Here is a 27,314-nt window from a genome sequence, read left to right as displayed (position 1 = left end):
CTAGAGGACTTATGGTTCAGACTCCATATTGATATTTTTTTAACATTATTTTTTTTTACATTTTCACTAGACAGATGATTTTTTTATTATTTAGTATTTATAAGAGTATGAATAAAATGTGTATGAATTTCATGTTTAATGATTATGATTTTATTTGAATATAAAAATTACGATAGTGAATCAATAAGTACCTGTGTTTGAAGATAGGTGGCATTGCTGAGGAGAGTTGGCATTACTACAGTAGCTACCATCTATCAAATGAGCCATACAAAATTTCAGAATGATTCATAGGTTAGTTTTTATTTGTCAACCATTTGTATTAAACGTATTTGGTGTTTTTTGATACAGTAGAAAAAAACGAACAATATTGATCTGTAATTGGCTTTTTATTTTTGGATGGATAAACGTGCAAAGAAAAAAGTAAAGTTGGATTCTGTCTATAGGGACTCTTCACCATATATGACAACTGTGAGGTATTGTTTTAATGAATTTAAACATGGCCATACATCTGTTTGATGAGGATGTAGGTCGCCCAGCATATGTAATTACGAAGGAAATCGTTGAAAAGGTTCATGACATGATTCTTGCTGATTGCCAAATGAAAGTGCGCAATGTAGCAGAGGCTGTAGTTTTGTCGTATGGAATGGCAGTAAATATTTTACATGATAAGTTAAGAATGAGAAAGAAAGCTGTTGGCTTGATGGGTGCCATGTTGGTTACTTCGGACAACAAGCGGATTCGGCTGTCAACTTTGAAGCAGTGTTTGGACCTCTTAAAGTGAAATCCGCAGGAGTTTTTACATCAAGTTGTCACTGTTGATGAAATGTAGATCCATTACTATACACTAGAAATCAAACGGCAATCAAAGTAATGGGGTTTTCTAGGTGAATCTGCTCCCAAAGAAGGCCAGGATGGTCCCGTCAGCCAGAAAGATCATGGCTATGATTTTTTGGGATGTGAAGAGAATAATCCTCATAGATTTTCTGGAAAAAGGAGGCATAATCACGGGGCAGTACTAGAGTGAATTATTGGACCAATTCAATGAGAAATTGAAACAGGCACAGCCCCACTCAGAAAAGAAAAAAGTCCTGTTTCATCACGACAATGCACCAGCTCACTCATCCAGACTCATTGCTGCCAAAATGCATGAATTGTACTATGAAATGTTGCCACATCCACTGTACTCGCCCGACCTGGCTTCCTGTGACTTCTTTTTGTTCTCCAACATGAAAACAGCTCACGGGAAAAAAATTTGGCCCAAATGAAGAGGTCATTGTCGAGACAGAAGCCTACTTTGAAGAGTTTGATAAATAGTATTTTTAAGAGGGTTTAAAAAATGGCAGGAATGTTGGGAAAAGTGTATCCTCCTAAAAGAAGATTATGTTGAAAAGTAAAAAATGTTTTTCTGAAAAACTTGCATTTTCATTTCTAACATAGGTACTTATTGATCCACCCTCATATTAACCTAAAAAATCTTTATGTACATGTGGAAATAACATTTAGGAATAGGTTGTTCAGAAAATAACCAAACATTTTTTATTATGGGCCATCGGAGATATTTAGTGACGTGCGTTTGGGAGAATTGTGTTCTGCATAACCTCTGTAACCGCATGTTCTTGGGTTATTGATATCTCATTTAATGTTCGTGTTACTGTTATTTGAGTGCAATGTATTTAAGTGCTAATGGTGATTTTTGTAATGTGGAATTTTTGGGGACAATGATACAAAGTAAAATTTTGCGTGAAACTGGGGAAAACTTTCACAGAAATGTTTCAGCTTTTGAAACAAGCTTATGGAGATGATGCTCTGGGTTGTACGCAATGTTACGAATTATTTTCATGATTTAAAAGTGGTTGTCAGTCAACCAAAGATGACCCTCAACCAGGAAGGCCTTAGACTTCAACTGATGGCGCCCACATTCAGAAAATCAACAATCTGGTGCATACAAATCTTAGAGAACTTGCAAAAGAGGTTAGCATCTCGTTTGGATCATGCAATGACATTTTGACGAAAATATTGAACATGCATCAAGTTGCAGTAAAGTTTGTTCCACATTTGATGACCGAACAGCAAAAAGAACATAGAGTGGGCATTTATTAACAACTTCTTGAACAAGCCGTTGATGAAACATTCATGCAAAGGATCATAATTGGAGATGAAAACTGGGTTTATGGCTACGACATTGAGACAAAAGTTCAATGATCACAATGGATTAGCAAAGGATTTCCATGCCCCAAGCAAGCTTGATCCAATGTCAAAGTGTTGCTTTCTGTCTTTTTTTATTTTTATCGAAATGTGCATTATGAATTATTGTCTGAAGGTGAAACAGTGAATTGTGTGTACTATGAAGGCATTTTATAACAGTTATGTGAAAAAATCCACAGAAAGAGAGCTTTTCAGTTTTTTCAGCTTTCCGCAAAAAGAGCTTTGTCAGTTCATTGGTTTTGTGTCAAAAATCTGTTGACTGTCCTCATTCTCCCTACTCGCCAAACCTGGTTCTTTGCGATGTTTTCTTATTTCCATAATTAAAATCTGTGATGAAATGACGCTGTTTTGAGACTATCAATGATATTAAAGCAAATTCATCACAGACCTTAAAGGCCATTTGAGATGAAACTATCCAGGACTGCTTCGCGAAGTGGAAACACCGTTGGGAAAAGTTTGTGAATAGGAAAGGGGAGTAGTTTGGAGGGGACAAGAATCGATATTCTGTAAAAATTAATAGTAAAGATTAAAAAAATAAAGTTCAGTTATTTTCTAAACAGACCTTGTAGGGGATGTAGGATTAAAAAAACAGACAATAAACTTTTCTTATAAAACTTGAAAAAATTAAAATAAATAAATTTATTTTAAGTTTCAGTATACCTGTTACAATCTGTAGAATAATATTTAGAAAATAACTAACATATGGTACTTTCTGATTAAATGGAGGCCACTTGTTTTCAGAAGGAAGAATGATGTTTTTAAAAAATTCAGACATGTACACACAGTATAGGCCTTTATTTATATTATACAAAATTTTTGAAATTTTACAAACTACTTTTGTGCTTGAACAGAGTTCCAAAATTTGATAACGTCGCCAATAAGCTTGTTGAATTCGTTGCCATCGGCCACCGGTGGCAATGAATTCAATAATAAAATAATAAATAATAAAAAAAGGTGTGAGTTGGGCAGCGGCAGTAGCTTAACATTGTATGTGTCAGGGAATTCTTACTAAATTGGTGAGTAAAAGCCAGGAAAACAAATTTTAAAATTCAGTGGGAATCCTGTATAGGTCATGAAATCTTTTCAGATAGGTACTTAATCATCTGTTTACTTGCTGGGAATTTTACATTAAGCCTACTGTGTTAATTAGATAACGAGTAAATAATGGTCACCTAATCCCTTTTAAAATATTCTGTAATGTATTCCAACTCTTAATTCTTTACTCCCACTTGCACCCATACTTGTTCTGAAATCTATTTTGTCTTCACCTAATACACCCTTCCATCTCATGTTTTATCATCTGCAATTTCTGCTGAGTATTATTTGTGCATGAAATGCACTGATGTCAGATAATGTTGTTCTTGTCTGTTATTTCTTTGTTACTGTAACAATAAACAATAAAACGTTCTTCGTTTACCTAGTAAATTTATCCGCTCATACAGATTGTATTTTTTCATATTAACCTGATACGTCTGCTTGCTAATTTGTTGGCCAAAATACTCCAAGAAGTTTGTATCATCTATCATTATATCCTTATTCTTGCTTAATACTTTTTGAGATCATTCAAATTATAACTTAGATTGACTTTATGAGAAATAGGGGGCATAGTTTTACTCTGTAGATACCTCAGCCATTAGTTTGGCTTTTTATGCAGCTTCTAGGTAAAGTACCTTAGACAGTTCCACAGACACCAAGGGTTGCTTCCTCACTGACCTCCAGTAAAACAGAAACTGGTGCTAGAAAACATACCAGAATTTTGCCACAGATGAAACTGTAGCTTACCAAAAATTTTCTATTATTTTTTCTTGTGACTGATCACAAAAAGAAGTAACTAATAACCAACTATTTTGCCATTTTAGATTGGCTAGATCATTAATTTAATTTTAAGAATATATAATTTGATCATTGTATGATTAATTTTTTTTTACCTGTTTCTATTTGTTTTTTACATGTTTTTAGAACCTAGAGCAGATATCACTGCAACATTAATATTAGATATGTTAGAAGTGGCTGGTTCTCAGATGTGGAGTAGTTATCACCATCAATTTAGAAAGTTATTACATTTACTTTGTACCGAATTTTTTGATCACATTGAACAGGTAATTAATTAATTGTTCTTATACGTAGTGCTGCACAGTTTTCATTTTATTTCTTTATATATTTTTTTAATTAATTTTATTTGACACTAGCAAAGTTTTATTTGTATAGAATGCACAAAATATTTAGTTGAATGACTACTTACTTGTTCTAAAATTAATAATAATAATGAATTAGCATGTTATTAGTGCTGTATATTAGGGCACCAATAACATGCTAACTATTCCAGTATATAAGTTTTTTTTTTAATAAAAAACTAAACTAGTTGATAAGATTAGTTTATAGTTTATTAAAGGCCCAAATTATATATGTCAATATTCATCCATTTAATAAATCTTTAGAAAAAAATGTCACTATGATTGAGAATTTATAAAATCTTAACAGGTGAGGTACACTGTACAATTTGATGTAAATTGTGAGCTGGTCTTTTGGTCTTGTTCATGCTTACCATAGCAAATGAAAAATGTCTATGTAAATCCCTAGTCGACCACACCGTTCCTCCTTCATTAGACTTCTCCTGCTACTTGAATGTCCAGTTTAGTCTTTCATAGATTTCTCTTGTTGTGTATTTAAAATATGTTTAATAAATGTTTTTGTAGTCTGCTGTTAATGAAGAATATTCTTTATTAATTAATTGAATAATCATATTTTATCATTATCCAATAGCTGGGTTATTAAAACATATTTGTAACACAGATCTTGAAATGCGAAGTATTTAATCGAAGGTTTGAAATGCAACACTCTGATTACTTTGTCACCCACAAATGTAGTTTAAAATAGGTATGCCAAACTCATATAGAATTCTGTCATTTGTTTGACATGCTGCATTTTTATTAACTCTGTATTTAGCTTTGATCAATAGATTTGGTTTTGATATAAGAAATTAAGTTAATTGATATTATGACCTTATTAAGCAGTAAAAAGAAAATTGTATTGTTATGGCATTTTTACAGTCAGAGGATGAAAATCAGATAATCCTGAAGATTTTAAAAATTACATGAGAATGAGCTAACTGTTTATTAAATTTTTTTAAATAAATATCAGTGCAAATTCACTTTGATTGTTCTGTATTCAAAAAAATATTTTTAAAAACTACACCATATCATCTGAATTGTTTTACAACAAAATTTTTGTCTGCTTTATAATATATTTTATTTAACTCCACCTTTGTATGTTTTCATTTTTAAATTATGGTTTATGTAATTCTTACTACCCTCTTTCTATAAACTTGGATGGCATCTGTAAAATTCTATGAAGTCCATCATAAATTCTTTTATTCAGTATTACATATCTATACTTGAAATATATATATATATATATTATATGGAGTGGCTGAATAAGTTTATATTTTTTAATTAGCTAGATTTTACAAAATGCTTTGATGGAAAGAGAAAAGTAAGGTAACGGTGTTCTTTATTTCTGTACTTGTGGAGTGGATGAATAAGTTTATATTTTGTAATTAGCTAGAATTTACGTACAGAGGAAATGTGGACTACAAAAAATTTAATTTAAATAAATTTATATATATATATATATATATATATATGTATACACACACACTCATGAGTATTTTTTTTTTGACTTCAGTCATTTGACTGGTTTGATGCAGCTTTCCAAGATTCCCTATCTAGTGCTAGTTGTTTCATTTCAGTAATCCCCCAAAATCCTACATCCCTAACAATTTGTTTTACATATTCCAAACGTTGCCTGTCTGCATAATTTTTTCCTTCTACCTGTCCTTCCAATATTAAAGCGACTATTCCAGGATAACTTAATTTGTAGCCTATAAGTCTGTCTCTTCTTTTAACTATGTTTTTCCAAATGCTTCTTTCTTGTCGATTTGCAGCAGCACCACTTCATTTGTCACTTTATCCACCCATCTGATTTTTAACATTCTCCTGTAGCACCACATTTCAAAAGCTTCTAATCATTTCTTTTTAGGTACTTTGATCGTCCAAGTTTCACTTCCATATAAAGCTACGCTCCAAACATAATACTTTCAAAAAACTTTTCCTGACATTTAAATTAATTTTTGATGTAAACAAATTATATTTCTGACTGAAGGCTCATTTCACTTGTGCTATTCGGAATTTTATATCGCTCCTGCTTGTCCATCTTTAGTAATTCTACTTCCCAAATAACAAAATTCATCTACCTCCATAATCTTTTCTTTTCCTATTTTCACATTCAGTGGTCCATCTTTGTTATTTCTACTACATTTCATTACTTTTGTTTTGTTCTTGTTTATTTTCATTTGGTAGTTCTTGCGTAGGACTTTATCCATGCCATTCATTGTTCCTTTTAAATCCTATTTTTCTCGGCTAGAATTACTATATCATCAGCAAATCGTACAATCTTCATCTTTTCACCTTGTATTGTTACTCCGAATCTGAATTGTTACGCTTGCTGCGTAGAATATCAAAATTACCGTTTAAATTTGATTCATTCTCGTATAAGTAGCCTATCTGTAATTGCCTCTGATCGTATGAATATGAGTAGATAAGCATATTTTCCTCATAAAAGCATTTTATTTTTACCTTTTAGTTTTTTGCCACTTCAAATTTTTTTTTTACAGGTAACACCTGATGGTTGTGGTGGTCCAGTCAGAAGACTGAAAACATTTTTAGAAAAAGTAATAAAAGAACAAAAAATATCACCGCCTACTGGTGTATTGCCTAGGAATATTTGGTAGTTGCTCAGTAAGTACATATTTGTTAATAATATTTCTCTTTAGTTTACTAACTTAAATTTGATTAAAATTGTTTTTAGTAAATAATTTGTACAAGTAGTTTCTTATTTATATTTAATTCAATAAATAATGTGTAGTCTAATATTATTATGATGATATCATTTATTATTATTTTCATTTTGAATCGTAGTTATTTGGTTGTAAATGATGACGTATAATGAATTCTGTTATTGAATGATTTATTTTAAGACTGTTTTAATAATTAACGTTATTATTTTATTTATTGTAAATGTATGTAAATTGTTTGATTTTAATTATTTCATAGTTATTATATTTTTACTATGTAGGTTTTTTCTCAAATGTGACTTCCTCATTTATATTATTAAACTGTTAATTTTAAATGTTGTAACACAATTAAGAAATAATTTTGTTACAAATTTATATAGCATTAATAACAGTATAAATATGAATTTTTTTTGTTGTTTTTGTTAATCTTTGTTTATTTTTAATTTATTTTATTGTCTGTCTACATATTGATGTTATTTCAGAATTTTTTTTCTATTTTGAATTTACTTGTGCGTACCTTATTACTTATATAAATAAATTGTTTGAAACTAATGTGTATTATTGAATAATATTAAAAATGTTTTGTAATTTTTGACATGTGCTTAAAAAAACAGAACAATTTTTAAATCATCAGTAATATACTTCAGTTAAAGTGAAAGTTGAAAAAAAAAATTATACTTGAATCTGAGCATGCTTTTGTTCTAGATCAAGCTTTCTCAGCAACTTCCATTGGAAACTCTGAGTGTTGTGCAGTTGAATTTGGCGTTAGAGTTTGGATTAGTTGCTGTTTTTTATGGTATGTTCAAAAGGTGTATGAAGATTTAAGTCAAGTTCATTTGGGATATTGCTTATTTTTAATTACATAAATACAATATTATATATGAACAAACATAGTTCAGATTGCATACATCCTTTGAACACATCATGAACAATAAAGACCCTTCAAAACCTAATCCAAATGCTGATGCAGTTTCTACAGAAACTTATCTGTTCATTAACATATTAAATTTTCAATTCATTCACCTTAATTAATAAGTATAAATTTAAAACTAAATTAAATATGTATGAGATCTTTTTCATAATTGTTTGTTGCTAAAAAGAATTCAATATTCTTTTTATGTTTACATCTTTACGTTTAAGTTTACATATTTGATTCAAACCAATGTGGTTACTGGACAGTCATTAATAAAATGATTAAAATATTTTTGAAAATTTTTTGTAACATAAGTTGTTAAAAAAGTACTTATTATATATTTATTTTTTCAATAAATAATAATAAATTGTGTAGTACTTTTTTTAGTTCTATAATTTTGTATAATTAATTAAAAAAGTTAATTTTATTAGTCAACATATCTGACTATCAATTAAATAAAAAGATTTATTTTGATAAATGATCATCTGAAAAGTAATGTGGTAAATATTTAATATTTATTTTTATTTATTTAACGAGAAAAATTAATTATTTTTTATGTGGCCATAAAAGGTGCAGTTAGTGTAGCTGATTCATCAAAAAATAAATATTAGTCTAATATTACATATTTAAGATATGTTTGTTACAGCTACTTCTCCTAATTATAAAAAATTGGATTAAATACAGTATATCGTCATGCATTCTTTGTAACTTCCTATGTGCAAAAACCTAAATTTTTCAGGAGAGCAGAAAAACCTTTGAAATTGAATTAACAGAATCTAATATTACAGTTTTATCGTAAATTTAATCTAAGATGTCTAATTGCCTGTTTTTTAAGATAAATTCTTTGTATGATTTGCCTTTTTGCTTGTAAACAAGGTTTTTTTCATCTGTTACTCACTTAGGAGAGATTTCTTACAATTTGAAAAAATATGTATGTGTTTATTTGTGCCACATAGGTGATTTCAAACAATGATGATCAGCTACATAGTGCCTTTTGAACTTATTCTTGGGTGTTTTAAACACATTTGAGAAACATCTGTCTGCCTAGAAACTTAATTTTGTGTTCATGATATTATTAGATTCTTTATATTATAAAATGTTTTTCTTAATTATTGTGAAATTACTAGGAATCAAAATAATTGTTGAGATAGAAAGTAAAAACATTATTCACAAAATACTTTTATTTTTTTAGATAGCAGTACAAAATTACATTTTAAGAGATATTTAATTAGTTTCTTATCCTACTGACCCAGAACTTACTAATATTATAACTTAATCAGACTTTTATAAACAAAAAATTAAACTTGGTATTGAATTATTACCATTAGGTTTACAAACTAAAAATAAAAATAATGAATAACTAACTGTTGCTTCATTAGTATACCGTGAAAATATAAAAACACTCTTAAGAAATTAAAGTAACAGTTCTATGCACTATAGTTTTACATAATAGGTGTACAGTATAATATTACTTCATTAAAAATATTAATTTGTTGACACCTTTCTTTAATTTTTTTTTTTATTTCTTTTTACTTTAGCATGTTCTGTTCCTCCTCTTTTTCCTGCACAACTGAATGGAAGACCATCATAGAAGGGCCAAAAAGCTTTATCTATAACTTTTTTATAATCTTCTATCTTATTTCTTTTCTGTTATTTTATCAGTCTGTCTATCTAGTTCATCAATTGATTCTCCATTCTCACTTATCTTATTTTGGGTTGTCCCAATCTAGAAACCCATCTTTTAAATGTATCCTCTCCAAGATCAAGTGTCTTTAAAAAACGTTTCTACATACCCTTATCTTCTCTCCAGCATCATTTTCCAGCAGGTTGTCATGCCCCTCCAATTTGGCTTTTTTGAGATCTGTGGAGAATCTTCTTTTAATAATGGGCTTTGAATTAACTAAAGTTGTCACAAATGTTTGTTTTTCTTTCCATGAGGTAAGACTATGCCAAAAATGAATAAATATTTCCTGTCGCTTGGTATCAGATACCGCAGTGCACAAAAAAGTTTGATTCGTTGTTTTTGAAGGTTCAGGTAATAAAACATGGTTACATGTCTTATGTTCCTACATACATGTTCCAACTCTTTTATCTCCTAAATACTTTTTTTCCTGAAGCTCTATTAAACGCTTCATGTTTTTTTTTATCTCTGCAACACTTAATATTTTTGGCTTTCTAACCTTATTTACTTCCTCACAAAAGGTGTTAGTCGCAGTAGGAATATTTAAGCCAACTTTCTCACTAATAACAGTCAATTCAATACTAGATCTTTCAGAACTTATAACATCAGAATCAATCAGTGGTGAAATAGCTTTTGAACTATTACTTGGTGTGTTATTTGAGACAACTATATCAATAAACTTCAGCTGGTCTTCCACAATCTCGGTTATAATGTAAGATTCATCAGAAAGAACGTCAAATGTATTTTCAAATTGGAATGCCTGATCTGTAACTTTTCATTAAGTATCTCATTTTGTATTTTTTTTTCTTCCGCAACAGTATTATTGATAGTGATGCTTTCTGAGGAACTCTTGTTTTCTTGTGAGTATTCATTGTTAGAATCTAAAAATTTATAGACAGCAGTGTTATCGAAATTGGTATCAATGAATTATAAAAAAAGGATTTTATCTTCATTGGCTTCATTAAAAGAAGATCCATTTTGTTGAACTAATTCGATACTGGCATTTGCACTTACCACTGCTTTCAATATACCTTCAACTGATCTGCAATGATCTTGGGTACCTGAAAGAAAAAATCATAAAAGCTGTTAGTGAACAAAAATTTATGAACATTTGAATTTTATTTTATTGACAGAGCTACCAGATATTATTTTACTGATTTATAGTGCTCACTTTATAGCATAGGATCATCATGCAAGGCATTCAGCATGTTATTAGATGTGTAAAACGCACATCTAAAAAAAGGAATCTATCAAGAAATTATCAGCTTACTAGAACATATAACCTATTTTAAATTTATTAAAATAAAGTTAAAGGATGGATTCAATTTAGTGTGTAAAAATGGCTGCAAAGACTGCAATTAAAAAAAATATTTTAAACATCAAGACTTACCAGTTTTGTATAAAGGACAGGAGCTCCTGGACTGCTTCAATGTTAGCTCCTGTTTCAATTTCATCAACAAATTCATCTTTTGTTGCCTCTTGGGTTTCTAGTAAAAGAACATAATACAATAAAATCATTAACAAAAAAATGTATAATGAATTTTCTATTATAACATACTTTAGGTTATAAGGAAAAATGTAATCATAAAAGATTTTTAATCAGAGTACTAAAAGTTATTTCTAAAGAATCTTAAAACAAATTTTGCTTGTACCTTAAGCAAATGACATAATTAGGGAAAAAATTAATTTTCACAAATTTCATATGATATCATTAATGGTTTTCATAAATAATCAGTGAAAATGATAGCTAAATTTAGTACATCCTAACCTTAAATTGAATTATACAAGTTACATTAAAAAGGAATTGAAATTAACTTACCAGTAAATTTTCTTGTTGCTAAGCTCAGAAGAAGTTCCCCAAGACTAAAAATGGGCTTACTTTTATTCATATTTTCAAAAACACAGTTAAATCTAGCTAAAAAACAAAAAAAACCATTAACCACGTGTTATCACAATAATTAATACAAGTACAAACAGCTGATTGCATGAAATCTCTTTAGTAACATCTGGTTCACATAACATAGTTCACCCTAAGCCATCTACATAACAATGTCAAATAGAGGAAAACTCCCATGTGGATTAATGTTACATAAGAGGTTTCTAAAGTTGAGAAATATTCTGTTTTTACATAGGAGATTTCTTTTCTCATTATAGCGTTAGCTACAATTTTTTCACCATATAAGGGATTTCATAGACTTGTAGAGATTGAAAAGCTGATTCCAGTGATATATATATATATATATATATATATATATATATATATATATATATATATTATATATAACTCAAAATCGATTTTTGAGGCACATAGGAGGTTTTCACAGAATGAATGACGATATGAAATTTAATATATAACATTGTGATATAATTTTTATTTATTTTTAGAAATCAATTATAAAAATATATTTATGTATGCATTAAAGATAATTTTGTACTTACATGATATTTTAATATTTGCCATTTATAAAATATTTTTAAGTAATAAAAAATAAAAAAAATTGTTGATATGTCAGTTGTATATTTATTTTGGTTTAATGTAAAGTGTTATTATTAATGTATTTTAGTTAAAATTTATTATTTAAAAACATACTCAGCATTTCATTATTTCTAATTCATGTGTTTTTAGTTAATGTAATATGTTTAATTATTATTCTATTTTTTTAAGGTTTGTCCCTTTATTTTCTAACTTTATTAAACCCTTTACGTCTTCTCAGAGATACTTGTATTAAAATATATTTAGCTACAATTTTTATTTTTAATTGAAAAATATTATAAATATCAGAACATTGTTGGATAATTTTTTTATTTTTATTTTAATTATTTAGTTTTCTTTCCTTCAGATGTAAATCTCAGGGTGATGTGACAGTGTCATTGAGTAAGTAATTAATCATAAAATACTGTAGAACACCATTAATGAGAAAAATCTTTCTTTTATGTATACACACACACACGAATGTCTTATGGCTTTGTACTGATGCTCACTTAAAACTAAATAACCACTCCACTTATCTGAATAATTCTTTTACAACAGAATTTATTATACTTTGAGAAAGATTTAAGGTATAAATTTATCAAAGTAATTCTTAAATCTTAATTGGTTGAGCAAAAGACTGTGACCTAGAATAAGTTATTTTTTTGGATACAAAAGTAACTTGGTTCACACAACTTCAATGGTCTTGTCAGACACTGTTTGTCAATCCTGTTTTATAGTATCACTTTTTCACATGTTAATATTTCTAATAGCTGACTTCGAAGTTTTTTTGAAAAGTTTGGTATAATTTTAAAAACTGTATTTTATTTTTTGTAGTTTTTACCAATTTTTAAATTCTAATTTCACTAAAGTTTAATATTTTTCTCTAATATTCAGGTTATTTTGGACAATAAGTTACAAAAAAATATATATTGCTTCAAAAGCATATTTTGAAATTGTATTTTGCTCTTAAATTTACAACAAGAATATTTATTTTTTTTAAGAAGTGATAGTGGAACACCCATTCAGGATGAACCACTATTGCCTCCTCTCTTGGCAGTAATCCAACAAGGTTGATGGTCGAATTACTGACAACAAGCAGCTCTGTCCAGGACCTTGTGATTATAATTTATAGCACGTGTCATGAATAAAGTTGTTTGCTTGTGTACCACAGGATGAGGAAATTAAGAGAATATTGTTGGTTGGATTGTATAAACATTTATTAGTATTTACAATGTGTACATTTATTAACAGCTATGTGATGATATATACAAGTTTTTATATACAGGGCGTTTCATAATGTTCTTAGGAGTTACAAAAATTCTGTACAAAAAAAGTATTTCACTTACTTAAATAAAAGTTGTACGAGGTGATGCAGGGACTCAAACAGTTTTTGTTAAAATCTATAAATGTTCAATATGTGCTCCTCTGATGACACGGCACACATCAACACGAAAGTCTAGCTCTTGCCAAACTCGTTCTAACATGTCATTTTCGATACAGTTGATGGCATTGATTATGCGATCCTTTAGCCCAGCGATATCGTGCGGCATTGGTGGGATAAATACCTTATCTCTCATGTAACCCCAGAGAAAGAAATCACATGGCGTGAGGTCTGGTGATCTTGGTGGCCACAGCATAATGTGGTGGTCTTCTTCAGACGCACATCCTATCCAGCGCTGAGATAATGTTGTGTTAAGGTACTGTCGAAGCTCGTTATGAAAATGGGCAGGACAACCATCTTGCTGGAAAATGAAGTCGTTGAATAGCTGAGGCATAAACCATAATTGTAACCTATCCAGGTATATCATGCCGGTTACTGTCGTTTCAATAAAAAAGAACGGCCCATACACTGCCTCACGAGAGATCGCACAATAAACGTTTACTTTCGGAGAATCCCAAATGTGTTCCACATAAGCGTGTGGGTTTTCAGTTTCCCAAACTCGCATGTTATGATGGTTTACTTTGCCGCTAATATGGAAAGTAGCTTCATCGCTGAAAATTATCTTGTTTAGAAAACCTTCATCTAACAACATCTTTTCCTGTAACTGTAAACAAAAATCGAGCCTACGTGTTTTATCTCCATCACAAAGATGCTGGATTAATTGAAGACAGTACGGTTTGCATAATAAACATTTACAGAGAACTCTCCGCACTGTTGTTTTTGGAATTCCTAATTCTCTGCCTGCAGCCGTAGTCGATTTTGACGGCCTGCAAATGAAACTTGCATGCACACGTTCGACATTGACTTCTGAGGTTGATGGACGACCAGTTGATTTTCGTTTGCACAAGCAACCAATTTCACTGAATTTTTTATACCGTGCACGAATTGAATTGTCACTTGGTGGCTCCTTATGAAATTTCAACTGAAACGCATGTTGCACAGAAATTACTGACTTTGACAAGTGAAATTCTAACACACAAAACGACTTCTCGCTTCCCGTGGCAGCCATTTTCTCTACTGTCGACGCCTAGTGAGCAAATGGTTTACTAACTGCCTAGTATATGTGGAAAAAACTATTTGAAGTACTCTTTCGTACAGTATGGGGATATTCGGGATATGTCAATCTGTTTCTGAAGCACTTTCCATATGAATCTATTTCTAATCCTGCGTGTGCTATTTCAGCTAATTCTGTGTCTTTTAGATGCATTTCTTTGTGGTTTAACCTTTGGGGTCCTGGTATTGTTGTGTTAATGTCTGTTATGTCGTCTGGTGTGTAACACAAACCGTGAGTTAGTGGTGAAATGTTATGGTTTTAGTCCATGTTTTTCTTGCTTCTATTTCTGTTTTTGTTATTGTATCATTTCCTTGTTTGAATAGTTTGTTTGATGTTAGGTGATATGTTGGACCTGTTTTGGATTCTGAGTTGCATTCTAAGATTAGTGGTTGCCTATCTTATGTGCGGATTACTAGGTTTTGACTACCCTCAAAGTTGTATATGTAATAGTTTGTCATTCCTCCTTGTAGTAGTCTTTGTCTTATGTTAAATACTTCTATAGTTATTTATCTTTTATCCATGTTACTCCACATGATTCTTTATTTAGTGCTTTGTACAGGTTTATTGTTTGATGATTTTCGATATCTGTTTAGTTCCATTTTGCGAACCAAAATCCTGCTAGTTTGTATGATAATGTATTTGGTTTTGATCTGATGTGAAGTCAATGTCTCGATAATGGCATGATTTTATGACATTATAGAAGTTGTGTCTTGATCTTGACCATATGTTCAGCACCTAGAAGAGATTATCAGGATTATAAGTATATATAATCTTTCTTATATTATGTTTGTTAGTTTTATGTCAGATTGGTTATACGCAGTTATATCTGACAATCTTACAGTTAGTGGTAGTCACCATCCATATCCTTCTCCATCTGCTCCTCCTCCACCACCTCTAATGACCATCTCAGTGGGTGTGGATCCTTTTCCTTTTCCTTTTGGTTTATTTTCTTTAGCTGTATCTGCCATGGATGTTGTATGTTTTCTTTTATTTCCAGTAGTTTTGTTACCTGTAATTAATATTAATATGTTATATTTGTTTTGTTTATTACTTATTCTAGTATTATTGGCATTGGTTATTTTTATTACCTCTTCTTGGTATATTTTGTCGTGATCCTCGTCTATGGTGTGTTCTTCATCGAGTGTTCTTCTCTAGTATTTCTTCTTTGTATGTTATATATAATATGGCAAAGTGTATTGGATTTATTATTCTGGGTGGTTTTTTTATTCTGCTTTCTAGTAGTTGTCTGTTTGTTGTGTATGTTTTGTTTCTATGGTGGATGCTTTTGTCAAATGTGAATATTTTTATTCGTTGTAGTATTTGTATTTCTTCATTTCTATGTTGTTTGTTATTGGTGTAGCTGTTGTGATGAATTTGTAATCTTTGTATACCTTCTTTGTCTTTGTCTTTTATGTCTGTTTTTATTGTTTTTCCTTTTCGTAATAGTTTCCATGTGCTGACATTTATTGGTGTTATTATTGGTTCTTCGAATAATGCTCCTGACACGTTTAGAAGTTGGTCCAGGTGGAACCCACTATTGTCACATTCTTGTCGTATTTCTTCTGGCATGGTTGGTCCTATTAATTTGTCAGTAGTGCTTTTTGTCTTTCATTTAGTGGCCTTTTTTTCTCTGATATTTGGTGTTCCAGTGGTGGGGCTGGGTCTTCTTTGTCATTAGGTGTGTTATTAATGTTTTGTACATGAATCTCCAGGGTGGAAGTGCATTGTCTGTCTTTAGTGTCGATAGGGCTTCTGTCTGCAATTTTGTTATTGATTCTATTGTTGTTTCCTCTGTCGATGTTAAGTAACAGTTTACTTTCGCCTTGTGTCCCAATTGTATCCATGTTTGTTTCGATTTGTAGTTTTGTTCTAAAATCATTAATATATTTGACCAGATTGTTTTTCATATGATCTGACTTGACGTGTTCATCAAATTCAAGTATATAACTTTCCCATTCTCTCCCACCAGGAGTTGGAAAACAGAGTCCAGATTCCTGAGCAGATCCGGGGCAAATTTGTGCAAATGTATTTGTGTTATTTTAATTCTACTTTCAGTAGAATTTAGAATGTTCTTCAGGTTTATATTTAAGATCTCTTTTATGTGCTATCCATCATGATTTCAAATTTTATGTTAAGATAAAATTACAAGAAAAATAAATAGTGAAGCATTATTTGAATCACATATATATTTGTATTTATTTTGTAGATACAAATCTGTACAAAAATTACATTTGGATTTATTAAATTGTTAGATAATTATTATTAGCAGATAAAACACAGATATTATTATTATTATTATTATTATTAAATAATCCATTTTTTCTTAGTTATGTGTGAAATTACAATTTATTGACAATGAGGAAGTGAAGAAGTTTATTTCAAATCCGCATTATGTAGCTGATAATACATTAGTGTTATGTAATTCCAGGAAAAATATTAATAATTAAAACTATTTAATACAATTTCTTATTAAATTAATAAAATGACTAATCAAGCAGCCTAGTCTTGTTTCTATGTAAACAAAACCAACAAATATTTCACCAATTTTCAAAATAATGAAAAGATTTTTCTTTGTGACTCTCATGCAGTTCAAAAGAACATATTTTTTTTACAGAAATAACAATTTAGGAGATATAAAAGGAATGAAGAGAGATAAGCATGTTAATATTTACTCTAAACGCATGGAATTGATTGGTTTATACATACATCTATAATTTGGCAAACGTTAACAATTTAGGTTTCATATTTTATTTCTGTTTCTCAAACATTTTAACAACTTATTTAATGTAGATAATACACTATGTGTTGTTTGTAATTTTAAAATGAAGAAAGTATAAATAAGAAAAACAACCGAGACCAGTGTGTTGCAGTTGTATACAATACAAATTACACTTTTGATAACTTACCCTAGCCAGCTTCCAAAGGTTTTATTTACATATATTTTACTAAACAATATCCGTGGATGAAATTGAAACAGCTTTTTGTGGAAGCTTTTTTTTTTCATTTTGAATGCGACATGAGGTTCCACTATTTTTTTGGTAGTACTAGAAAATTTTTATGATTTACTAACCAAGAATGTATTTTTTTTTTTTAAATTAAGAGAGAATTAAAGCAAATAGAATTTTAAATAAGTTACTTTCACAGTAACTTATTTAAAGGTGGAGGTTATTTCCTCATCTTGCAGAGATTTTAGTATATTACTTATGGTCATTATGTTTAAGTAAAAGATTTCACAAATAAGAATTACAGCAAAGAATATTTTTTAAAATTATGATTGAGGGTTTCCTTCAAATGTTGTATATATATATATATATATATATATATATATATATATGTGTGTGTGTATGTGTGTATGTGCACAGTGTGGCAGAACAGATTAAGCGTTTAACAGGCCATTTCTCAAGGGTAGCTTTCTACAGCATTTGATTATAATTTTTGCTGCTTATGAGTGGCCAATTTTCCCCTTGACCTCTAAGTTCCAGGGTGGCCTGAGTTCTGGCCCCCCTCCAAGAGGAGCTGGGCAGTCGAACATCATGTGTTCATTCGACTGGACCTCCCCGCAGATGCACAGCTTATCAGCTGCCAGGCAGAACTGAAACAAATATTGGTTCAAATTCTTGTGGTTGGAGAGCACTCGGGCTCCCATTGCCCTTAAAAATGAACTAGAGGCATACCATCCCCAAAGTCCTGTATAAATCTATACAAGGACCCAGCCTTAGTTGTGGCATGCCATTCTTCCATTGTGAGGATGTAAAGTCTCTCTGCAGGCGGGAGATGAACAACTGTTCGAAATTTAGAACCGGTGCATTGCGATCACCATTCTGCTCCAGTACAGGCCTGGCTCAAAACCAAATCCCAAATACCTCGGCCTCCCCGTACCTCTTCGCAATCTCCACATGGCTACCTGAACTTTCAACACTAAATAGATTGGGAGAGTCTTTCCCAATATGGTGGTATCCTCGTAGGAGGTTGTTTTAAACACACCAGTTCATATGATTAAGGCTGTGCGCTGGACACTCCTTAAATATTGAATAACTGCTTGATTTCTTTCCAACCTATGCGCCCAAACGGACGCAGCATAAGAGGTCATACTTTCGAAGATACCTTGTTACACTGTGTACAAATGATGGCCCGACAGCTCGTAATCCTTTTGAGAAATCCTCCTAAGCTTGTGCATCATAGAGACGGCGTCCGCTGCACTTACCTAATGTGGTTGCTAAACAACTTTTCATCAAACAAAATACCTAGGTACTTATGAACTGCGACTCGGTTGATTATACAACTTTTATACTTAATATGTGTGTTACTACTGTATGATAACTTGTCTGCACCCTTGAGAAGCATGAACTTCGTTTTGGGCACAGAAATCTTTAAATTTTGCATGTCCATCCAGCCCTCTGCAGTTGACAAAGCTGCTTGCACCCGGTCTAGCTGTGGTCATGAATTACCACGAACTAACAGGAGACAGTTATCGGCAAAAGCCTGGGCCATGACCCTTTCTGGGAATGTCAATCCCAGAAATCCATCGACTACCAGGTTCCACAGCAAAGGACCGAGAATGGGACCCTGTGGGCTTCCCCTGGTAATGGATTTTTCCACAACTAGGTGTGCATCCTTAACCAGAGCCATACAATGTCAGATTGCAGTTTGAATGGAATTCTTCATTTTGAGAAATAATAATGATGTCTCAAGAATTGAGCTCGGCAGACTATGCCAGCTGCCATAATCTGTGTGACCAAATGCACAGTTCATATCCGAGGCTGCTTCCTTCAGTAGGGATAGGCACATTTTCACCTCAGTGGGGCTGTGAATAAGCAAAATTTCCACTACTGGGCTAAAAGTAACCCCCTGAATTATTATTGAAAGACCACTGCATTTGTTTAAACTAAAGGTTTGGTGTTCCGTATCAAAATTTGGCATGATAGTCCTATACTTTGAGAAGGATGGCATAACTGTGACTGAATTCTCAATGTTGCAAAATTTTCTGCAGCCCAAAGTGGAAGATTGTTGAAGAAGAGGGATTGGGGGACAGTTCTTTTGAGAAAGCCTTTTCCTGGACATCTGGTCTCTCTGAGGGGTGACCAGAATAGAATAGAATAGGGTGATCATGCTATTTGAGCATCTGTGATTTCTTCCTCTGGGGGTATCTGAAGTAAAGGGTGTTTAAATGTTGCCCTCACACCCTACCAGAGCTAAGGGAGCGGATTATTGAAGAAGTTAATGCTGCCATAGCCCATGGTTTGTATGAACAAGCTGTACAAAGCTTCAGAGATCATCTCCAAAAGTGTGTTGCTGCTGACAGCCGCCATCTTGAAGACATTATTTTCAAAACTTGATGATTATTAAATGGTATGTACTGCTAATTTAGATAATAAAAACATTTTTCTCTATATACCCTTGTTACTCTGTTACTTGTTTATATCCCCGACGGGGAGTCTTATTCTTTAAGACTTTGGGGGTTGGCGTCCACACGGGCCTAGCCTCTGCATCCTTTCTTCCCACTACACACTGAGCTGCAGAATACTTTACACTATACACGTTTACTATACCAAGAACAGTGCACAATTTACAACATATACATTTATTCAACTACACAACAACATCCAACATAATTTTCTCACATTTACAGTCGGTGGTGTTGCGACATCTTACGAAACGCAACCGTAATCTAAAGTGGGAACTATCGTGCCGATGGGTGAATGGCTCTACGTAGCGAGTCTCAAACGGTGTCTTCTGGGCTCCAGGGCAAACCCAGTTGTATTTAGCTCTAGCTCCAATACGCGTGCGCTCTGATGGAGTGGTCCGCTATATCGTCGGTACTCGTGGGACCGAAATTTCAGTTCCAACAATAAATTCTGTGATGGTTGGTGGTCCATCTGAAAAAACCACCAATTTTACTCCTACTAGTAATCAGCAGTGCGGATCCTGCAATGAACTTGTTCAGATGCTTTCTGATCAAGTTGCTTCACTTACAACCACTATTTCGGAGCTGACAAAGATGAATAAAAAGTCTTTCGTCGCAGTTGTCGAATCCAACAATGAGATCCATATGAAAGTTCCTGGTCCCAAAGTCTTATTGGTACGGGCAGGGACTATCACAGCTGGCAGTAAGCCACCTAATAAGCTCCCCTTAAAGGGAACCCACATAACCACCCCGTCTGGGATGTCAACTGCGGCATCCCATTCTAATAAATCTCCACCATCACCTCATATACTGGAGGATATGATTGAATAACCACCCGACCCCAAGACATCGGAGTTTTCTAAAATAAAAAATACAAAAAAGCAAAACCGAATCACATACAACTAATTTTTATATAGTTTCCTAAATGTATTTATTTATATTTTTTACCTGTATGTACATTATTCAGTGGAATGTTAAAGGTCTTCGGTCCCGCATTGAAGATGAGTACTGGCGCACGTACTATTCATGTGTTTCTAAGAAACTCATCTACAACATGACCCAATAACACTCAGAGGATACTTCTGCGAGAGATACGACTGTCTAGTTGACAGTAGAGAGAGTGGTGGAGTGGCTATTTTCATGAAGAATGGGGGGTATCTGCTACAAGGATTAAACTAACCACTCTCATTCCTGCTGTTGCAGTGAAGGTCTCTATCCCCTTCAAATTACATGTCTGCAATCTGTATCTCTCGCTGAACACTGAGTTCAGTGCTCTAGATGTCTCGAATCTCCTCACGCAAATGCCACATTAATAGTAGGAGATTTCAATGCCCACCATATTTCCTGGGCCTCAACCTTCTGCTCCATTCGAGGAAATATGATAAACGGATTCAAGACTTGGAAGTTTGTCTACTGAATAATGGATCATACACATTCATGACTTTATCATCTGGTACTGTATCTAACATCGAGCTCTCCATATGCTCACCGAATTTACTCCCTCATCTTAATTGGTCTGTTTGTGATGACTTTCACGGCAGTGATCACAGACCGCAACATTTGAAGGACCACTTAAAAAAACTTATGTTTAAATCAATACGTAAATTAAGACCAATTAATTCCTTCTTAATTGATTTACCAAGACCATCAAATATTTCATTATGATGAAACTTTGGATCACTTCTAGGAATATGCTTAATAATTCAAAATATTTCAGGATTATTTCTAGCAATACATTATTCACCAAGAATTGATAAAGCTTTTAAAAGAATTGTACATATTACCCGAGAGGTAAATTACGGATGAATAATTCGAAATATTCACGCAAATGGTGCATCATTATTCTTCATTTTAATTTTTATACACACAGGACGAGGGATATATTATGGATCATTTAAATTAAAGAAAACATGAATATCAGGATCATTAATTCTTTTAACATTAATGGCAACCGCATTCATAGGATATGTACTACCGTGAGGTCAAATATCCTTCTGAGGAGCAACAGTAATTAAAATTATAGAAAAATAGTTAATTCGGCGTAGACCGCGAGGTTAAAAGAAGGCCACGGAGATGGAAAAGGCGGATTGGAATGGCTATCATAAAGCCTTCCAATCACAATATGACGATGGTGCGAACATCCTTGACCAATGTTCCTCTTTTACGTCCATGATACTTGAGAATGCCAACAGATATATCCCACAAACATCGGGTAATCCTGGACGTTCCATTGTGGAATGATGATTGCAAGTAGATGATGGCGCTACGCAAATTTAATCGTAGGCCTACAGTTGAACATCTAAATTTATACCGCAGGGTTAGAGCGGTATGCCGTCGGATATTCTTGAACGCTAAGAGGAGTTCATGGACGAATTACGAACACTATCACGCACTACTCCCTCGTCTACCGTGTGGAAAAAAATCCGTGCAATTTTCGGGTCACCGAAACAATCTATTCTCTGTGTTATTGATTAAGAACTCCTATCATCTTCGGCTGTGGCAAATACTTTAGTAAAATCCTTCCGCTCGATGTCTCTCACTTCATCGTATAATAACGACTTTCAAAGGTACAAGATACAGATCGAAATATTATCGTTAAACATCGGTGAATTAAACACCCCATTCGTATTTAAGGAATTGTTACACGCGCCTAAAAACTCACGTGACACTTCCCCTGGACCGGACAACATTCGCCTTGGTATGCTTTCACACCTTCCTAATTCGGCACTACAACATCTTTTGGATATTTACACTGGTCTATTCTCCGAACAAGTCTTCCCACCCGGGTGGTCAGAAACATTTATTATACCAGTACTAAAACCTGTTAAAGACAAAACCAACCCCTCAAGCTACCGCCCTATTTCTGTAACAAGCGTTTTGTGTAAAATAATGGAGAGAATGGTAAACCGCGGGCTTACATGGTACTTGGAGAAACATAGCGTTCTGTCTTCAGAACAGTGTGGTTTCCGACAAGGACGATCTTCCATTGACCATTTAGTGTCAATGGAAACAGCCTTACAAAACGCTTTTCTAAACCGCCAGCACCTCGTTGCTATCTTCTTTGATGTACAAAAGGCGTACGACGCGACGTGGTATTCTTAACACCCTCAAGGAATGGGGAATCAAAGGCAGCATTTGCCTTTATCCTCGGATAAAGGCAAATGCTTGCCTTTATCCGAGGATTCTTAAATCTCCGAACGTTTCTTGTTCGTGTAGACGATTCGCTCTCAGGTAGTGTATTAAGTGCCACCTTATTTTCTATAGCCATAAACGGTATTACCAATTGTGTGAAGGCTCCTATCTCATGTTCTCTATTTGTTGACGATTTTGCTATTTACACTGCGAGCCGTTCAACACCCACAGCAGAGAGACTACTGCAGAACACTATATTTCACCTTGAAGCTTGGTCCAGGATTACTGGCTTCACATTTTCATCCGACAAAACAAAATGTGTAGTCTTTTCTCGGCTACGAAACCCTTCTAATCCGCAAGTTTTTCTGAACAGAGAGCTTATTGCTATCTCTCCTTACGTCAAGTTTTTAGGTTTGTTTTTTGATAGCCGTCTTATCTGGGTCAAACATAAAATATTAAAAACAAAATGTTCCAAACTTTTAGATATGACGCGAGTCCTTAGAAACACCCAATTGTGGAGACGATCGGTCATGTATGATACGTTTTTACTATTCCTTTGTTCGTTCCCGTTTAGATTATGGTTGTGACGCCTACTCTTCAGCTCGTCAAACCGTGCTTAAAATGCTGGATGGTGTGCTTCATGCTTTCCTTCGGCTTACCACCAGCGCGTTTAAGTCAAGCCCTGTCGCGAGCTTACTTGTAGACTGTGTTGAACCATCACTTTAGGATAGACGAGACCAGCTTTTATTATCTTATTTTGCTCGTCTCAAAGGACAGCCAAATCACCCGGCTTTTGACTAAGTCCTTAGAAATTCTAATTTAGAAAAGTATGAGGACCGTCCACGTTGTACTGCACTTGTAGGTATCCGTACCCGACGTCTGCTGTAGCATATAAATGTTGACATACCGTCATTCTTTCCATCGTATCCGCGCTCATATCCTCCGTGGGTGAATGAACCTTATAAATTTTATTTTTGACCTTATGACATACAGTAAACAATCAATACTACCTACTGTCTTCCAGCAAATGTTTCAGTGTATTCTCTCTAAGATGAGCCTAGACGCGGTGGTATACACTGATGGATCGAAACAAAACGTTACCGTTGGTTGTGCGTTTATTGTCAATGAAAGAACTTATATGTTTGGTCTACCCGGTATTACGAGTGTGTTTACCGCTGAACTATACGCTATAAATAAGGCTCTAAATATCATTAACCCTACACATAGAAACATTCTTATTTGCAGTGACACGTGTAGTGCTCTCCAAGCCTTAAAAAACTTTTATTTCAAACATCCTATCGTCATTGAAATTGACAACGCAATCGCTGAGTTGAACAATCGCAACACAGAAGTAAGTTTTTGCTGGGTCCCTAGCCACGTAGAGATTCCAGGTAATGAACATGCAAATTCCGCTGCCAAAGAAGCATGTAATCAGCCTCCTTTCACCACCCGAGTTGATACTTCTGATTTTATCAATTATATAAAACAATTACTAAGAGCAAGGTTACTGGTCGGCTACCGGTGATAATAAACTCCGGCAGATTAAAGATTCTGTGTTGCCATGAGACTCCTCATGCAGAAAAACTCGGCTTGAGGAAGTAGTCCTCTGTCGATTGGAAATAGGACATACGAGGGTCATATACGAGTACCAGATGTCAGGAAGACGCGCACGATGCAACTGCCTCATGACTGTGCACCACATACTCGTAGATTGCATACGTTATGCGGCGTTGCGTCGTAAATTTAATATACCCAGAAACATCCGTGGTGTCTTGTACAATGATAATGAAATTTTAAACCGAATGTTTCTATTTCTGCGTAGTACTGGGTTAATACAAAAAATGTAATATTGTCGTGTATATATTTTGTTAGATCTTTTATGGTTTTTAGTTTTCTTTTTAGTCTTTTTGTTATCCGAGAATGGGCCCTTTACACCAATCTCGGACTTTGTTAAATTCTATTAACTTTTGGTTTTATTTTAAATTTTATCTGTGATATTAGTTGTAATTTTTATTCATCTTTTAGATTAGCTTTATTTTCTTTTATTTTTTAATAAAAAAAAATTGCGGTGATGATGATTTTTGGCGATGATAGGCGTTTTTCGCCCCCCCCCAAAAAAAAGATTTAGATGTGAGAAGTATTACCATTATTTCTAAACAGTTTTTATCACTTATCTTGAAAATTCTCACCAAAAGAACTGAAATTTGGCTATTCATATTTCAGCTTTGGTCTAATTTTTGAACAAGAGGGCATCATGGTAGCCATGTTTTTTTTTGTTAACTATAATTTTTTTTATCCTTGTTGAATAATTTTGCACCAAATTGAGCCAACCTATTGAAGTAAGTATTTATTCCAATAAATAAACTGTTAAGCTTGAAAAAAAAGGTATTTAAAATATCAATTTTTTAAGTACTTTAATGTTCACGATTAGAAATGCAACTGTATCTAGTATTAATATAGATGATACAGGAACTTTTTAAAAAAAGTGGGTCTCATAGGACCCTGCATAAAAATTTAATTAATTTTTATAATTTCTGATATTTATTGATTTCTCAAGTTGTGACAGTTGTTAGTGGTTTGACAAGGATATTGAAATTTGAAACATGTAAAACTTCTTACAAATATAATTCACTTTCATTTAAATAAATTGATATACATAAAAGAAGTTGCTTATAAATCACAAAATACAATTCTGATTTTACTATATACTTTACAATCGCTAATAAAAATTTATATAAAATGAAAAGTGATTATAATACAATAACAAATAAGATAATTACAAAATCAATAATTAACTTTATATATGAATTATTTGCTTCTAATATTTAGAAAAGGATACTAGCTAACATTTCTATCTATCTTTCTATTCTATCTTTGTTGTCACCTTGTCCCCTGTGAACAATGAACTCGCCGAACAGCTTCCAAAACTAGTGATACAGTCTTTGCTTATATGCTTGACTGTAACCACACACTCACTTTAAATGCTCTTCTTTACATCTTTACATTTATTGTACATTGAACCCGTATTAATCACACCTGGACTAATGTTTGCTGGTCTTTGGCAGTATTTATATCTTTGAGCCTAGGGCTTGATCTATAATAGCAACGTTTGACCCACCCTTTTGTTCATTCAAGCGTAATGATTTCTCTTGTCCAAACCTTTTATACTTTTCTAGAAAGAATTTCTTTGTAGTTTTCTGGATTCTCAATCTGTTTGTCAATTTATGTCCTTCATTTTCTCTCTTTCATATTCTGTTGCTAGAACCTACTCTATCTGTTGCAATATTCAGAGAGTATTAAAGTTCTCTCGTGACTTTCATAGCTGTTGTAGTAGTGAAAATAATGGAAAAGTTCATATAAACAAATGCTTTGTTTGCAAGTTACAGCTAGTAAGTTTTGTTTGAATTTCAGCTACCTCAGTAAAATAAGACCGTCCTGAAATTTTTAGGATGTTAATCAACAGGCAGGATTAGTGATTTCTTATGGTTTTTGACCTGAATAATCGAAACCATATCTGCAATAGTTTTTGAGAAATTTGGGGTTAAAATCAATAAACTGAGGTAAAAAACCATTGTTTTTTTGTTTGACGTACAGTAACTTTGTTATTATTATTTAATGTTTTTTTATGGCCATGTCGTGCATCCTGTGCTCCAAGCCTTCCTGTCCTGGGTCGCTTCATCCAACAAACCATGCTCCTACATACTCTTCACTAAATCATGACCCCACATCCAACGTGGCCTTCCTCTCTTTCTTCTATTTGTCATTCCCAAACTTGACAAGGCAATCTGTTTGGACCCATCCTGTAGCTGACTTACTGCTACATTCTCTATCAAAGATGATGTGACTTTCATAATTCCTCTGACTCTATTTGTCAGTGTAACTTCATAACACCTCCTCCTGAACATCATCTCCACAGTCGTCAGTCTCTGTTTCATTATTTCGTGTAGAGTCCATAGCTCATATTTATTCGCTACACTACTTTCAACTATAGTTTTTTAATGTTTATTTTTTGTTGTAATATGGTTAATCTACAAAACCGAATGCAACATTCTTACAATTTCCTTCCCCCTTTTTTTCATAATACTCATTGTATCTCTTCCATCAGATGTTAATGTCCTCCTAAGATATTTAAATTCTTCAGAATGTTTCACAGTTCCTA

At 32.9% G+C, this 27,314-nt stretch overlaps 1 protein-coding gene across 3 annotated transcripts in view; it reads left to right on the top strand.

Moving 5' to 3' along the window:
* The window catches only part of Gle1 (Gle1 RNA export mediator), a 75,606-nt gene extending 63,706 nt beyond the window's left edge, over positions 1 to 11,900 (top strand). Inside the window, exons 12-14 of one of the 3 annotated variants that reach the window (XM_075364996.1) lie at positions 4,165 to 4,304; positions 6,878 to 7,001; positions 7,763 to 11,900. In XM_075364996.1, the coding sequence (XP_075221111.1) occupies positions 4,165 to 4,304; positions 6,878 to 6,994 (257 nt within the window). In that variant the 3' untranslated portion in view covers positions 6,995 to 7,001; positions 7,763 to 11,900. Of the gene's footprint in view, positions 1 to 4,164; positions 4,305 to 6,877; positions 7,186 to 7,762 lie in introns of those variants that run through there. The other 2 variants (XM_075364997.1, XM_075364995.1) reach the window with 2 other exon arrangements.
* The last annotated feature ends 15,414 nt before the right edge of the window (positions 11,901 to 27,314 follow it).

Source organism: Lycorma delicatula, chromosome 4 (assembly GCF_047948215.1).
Source record: "Lycorma delicatula isolate Av1 chromosome 4, ASM4794821v1, whole genome shotgun sequence".
Lineage (NCBI taxonomy): Eukaryota > Metazoa > Arthropoda > Insecta > Hemiptera > Fulgoridae > Lycorma > Lycorma delicatula.
Note: the sequence above shows the minus strand (reverse complement) of the source record. Positions and strands in the feature narration are given on the sequence as shown.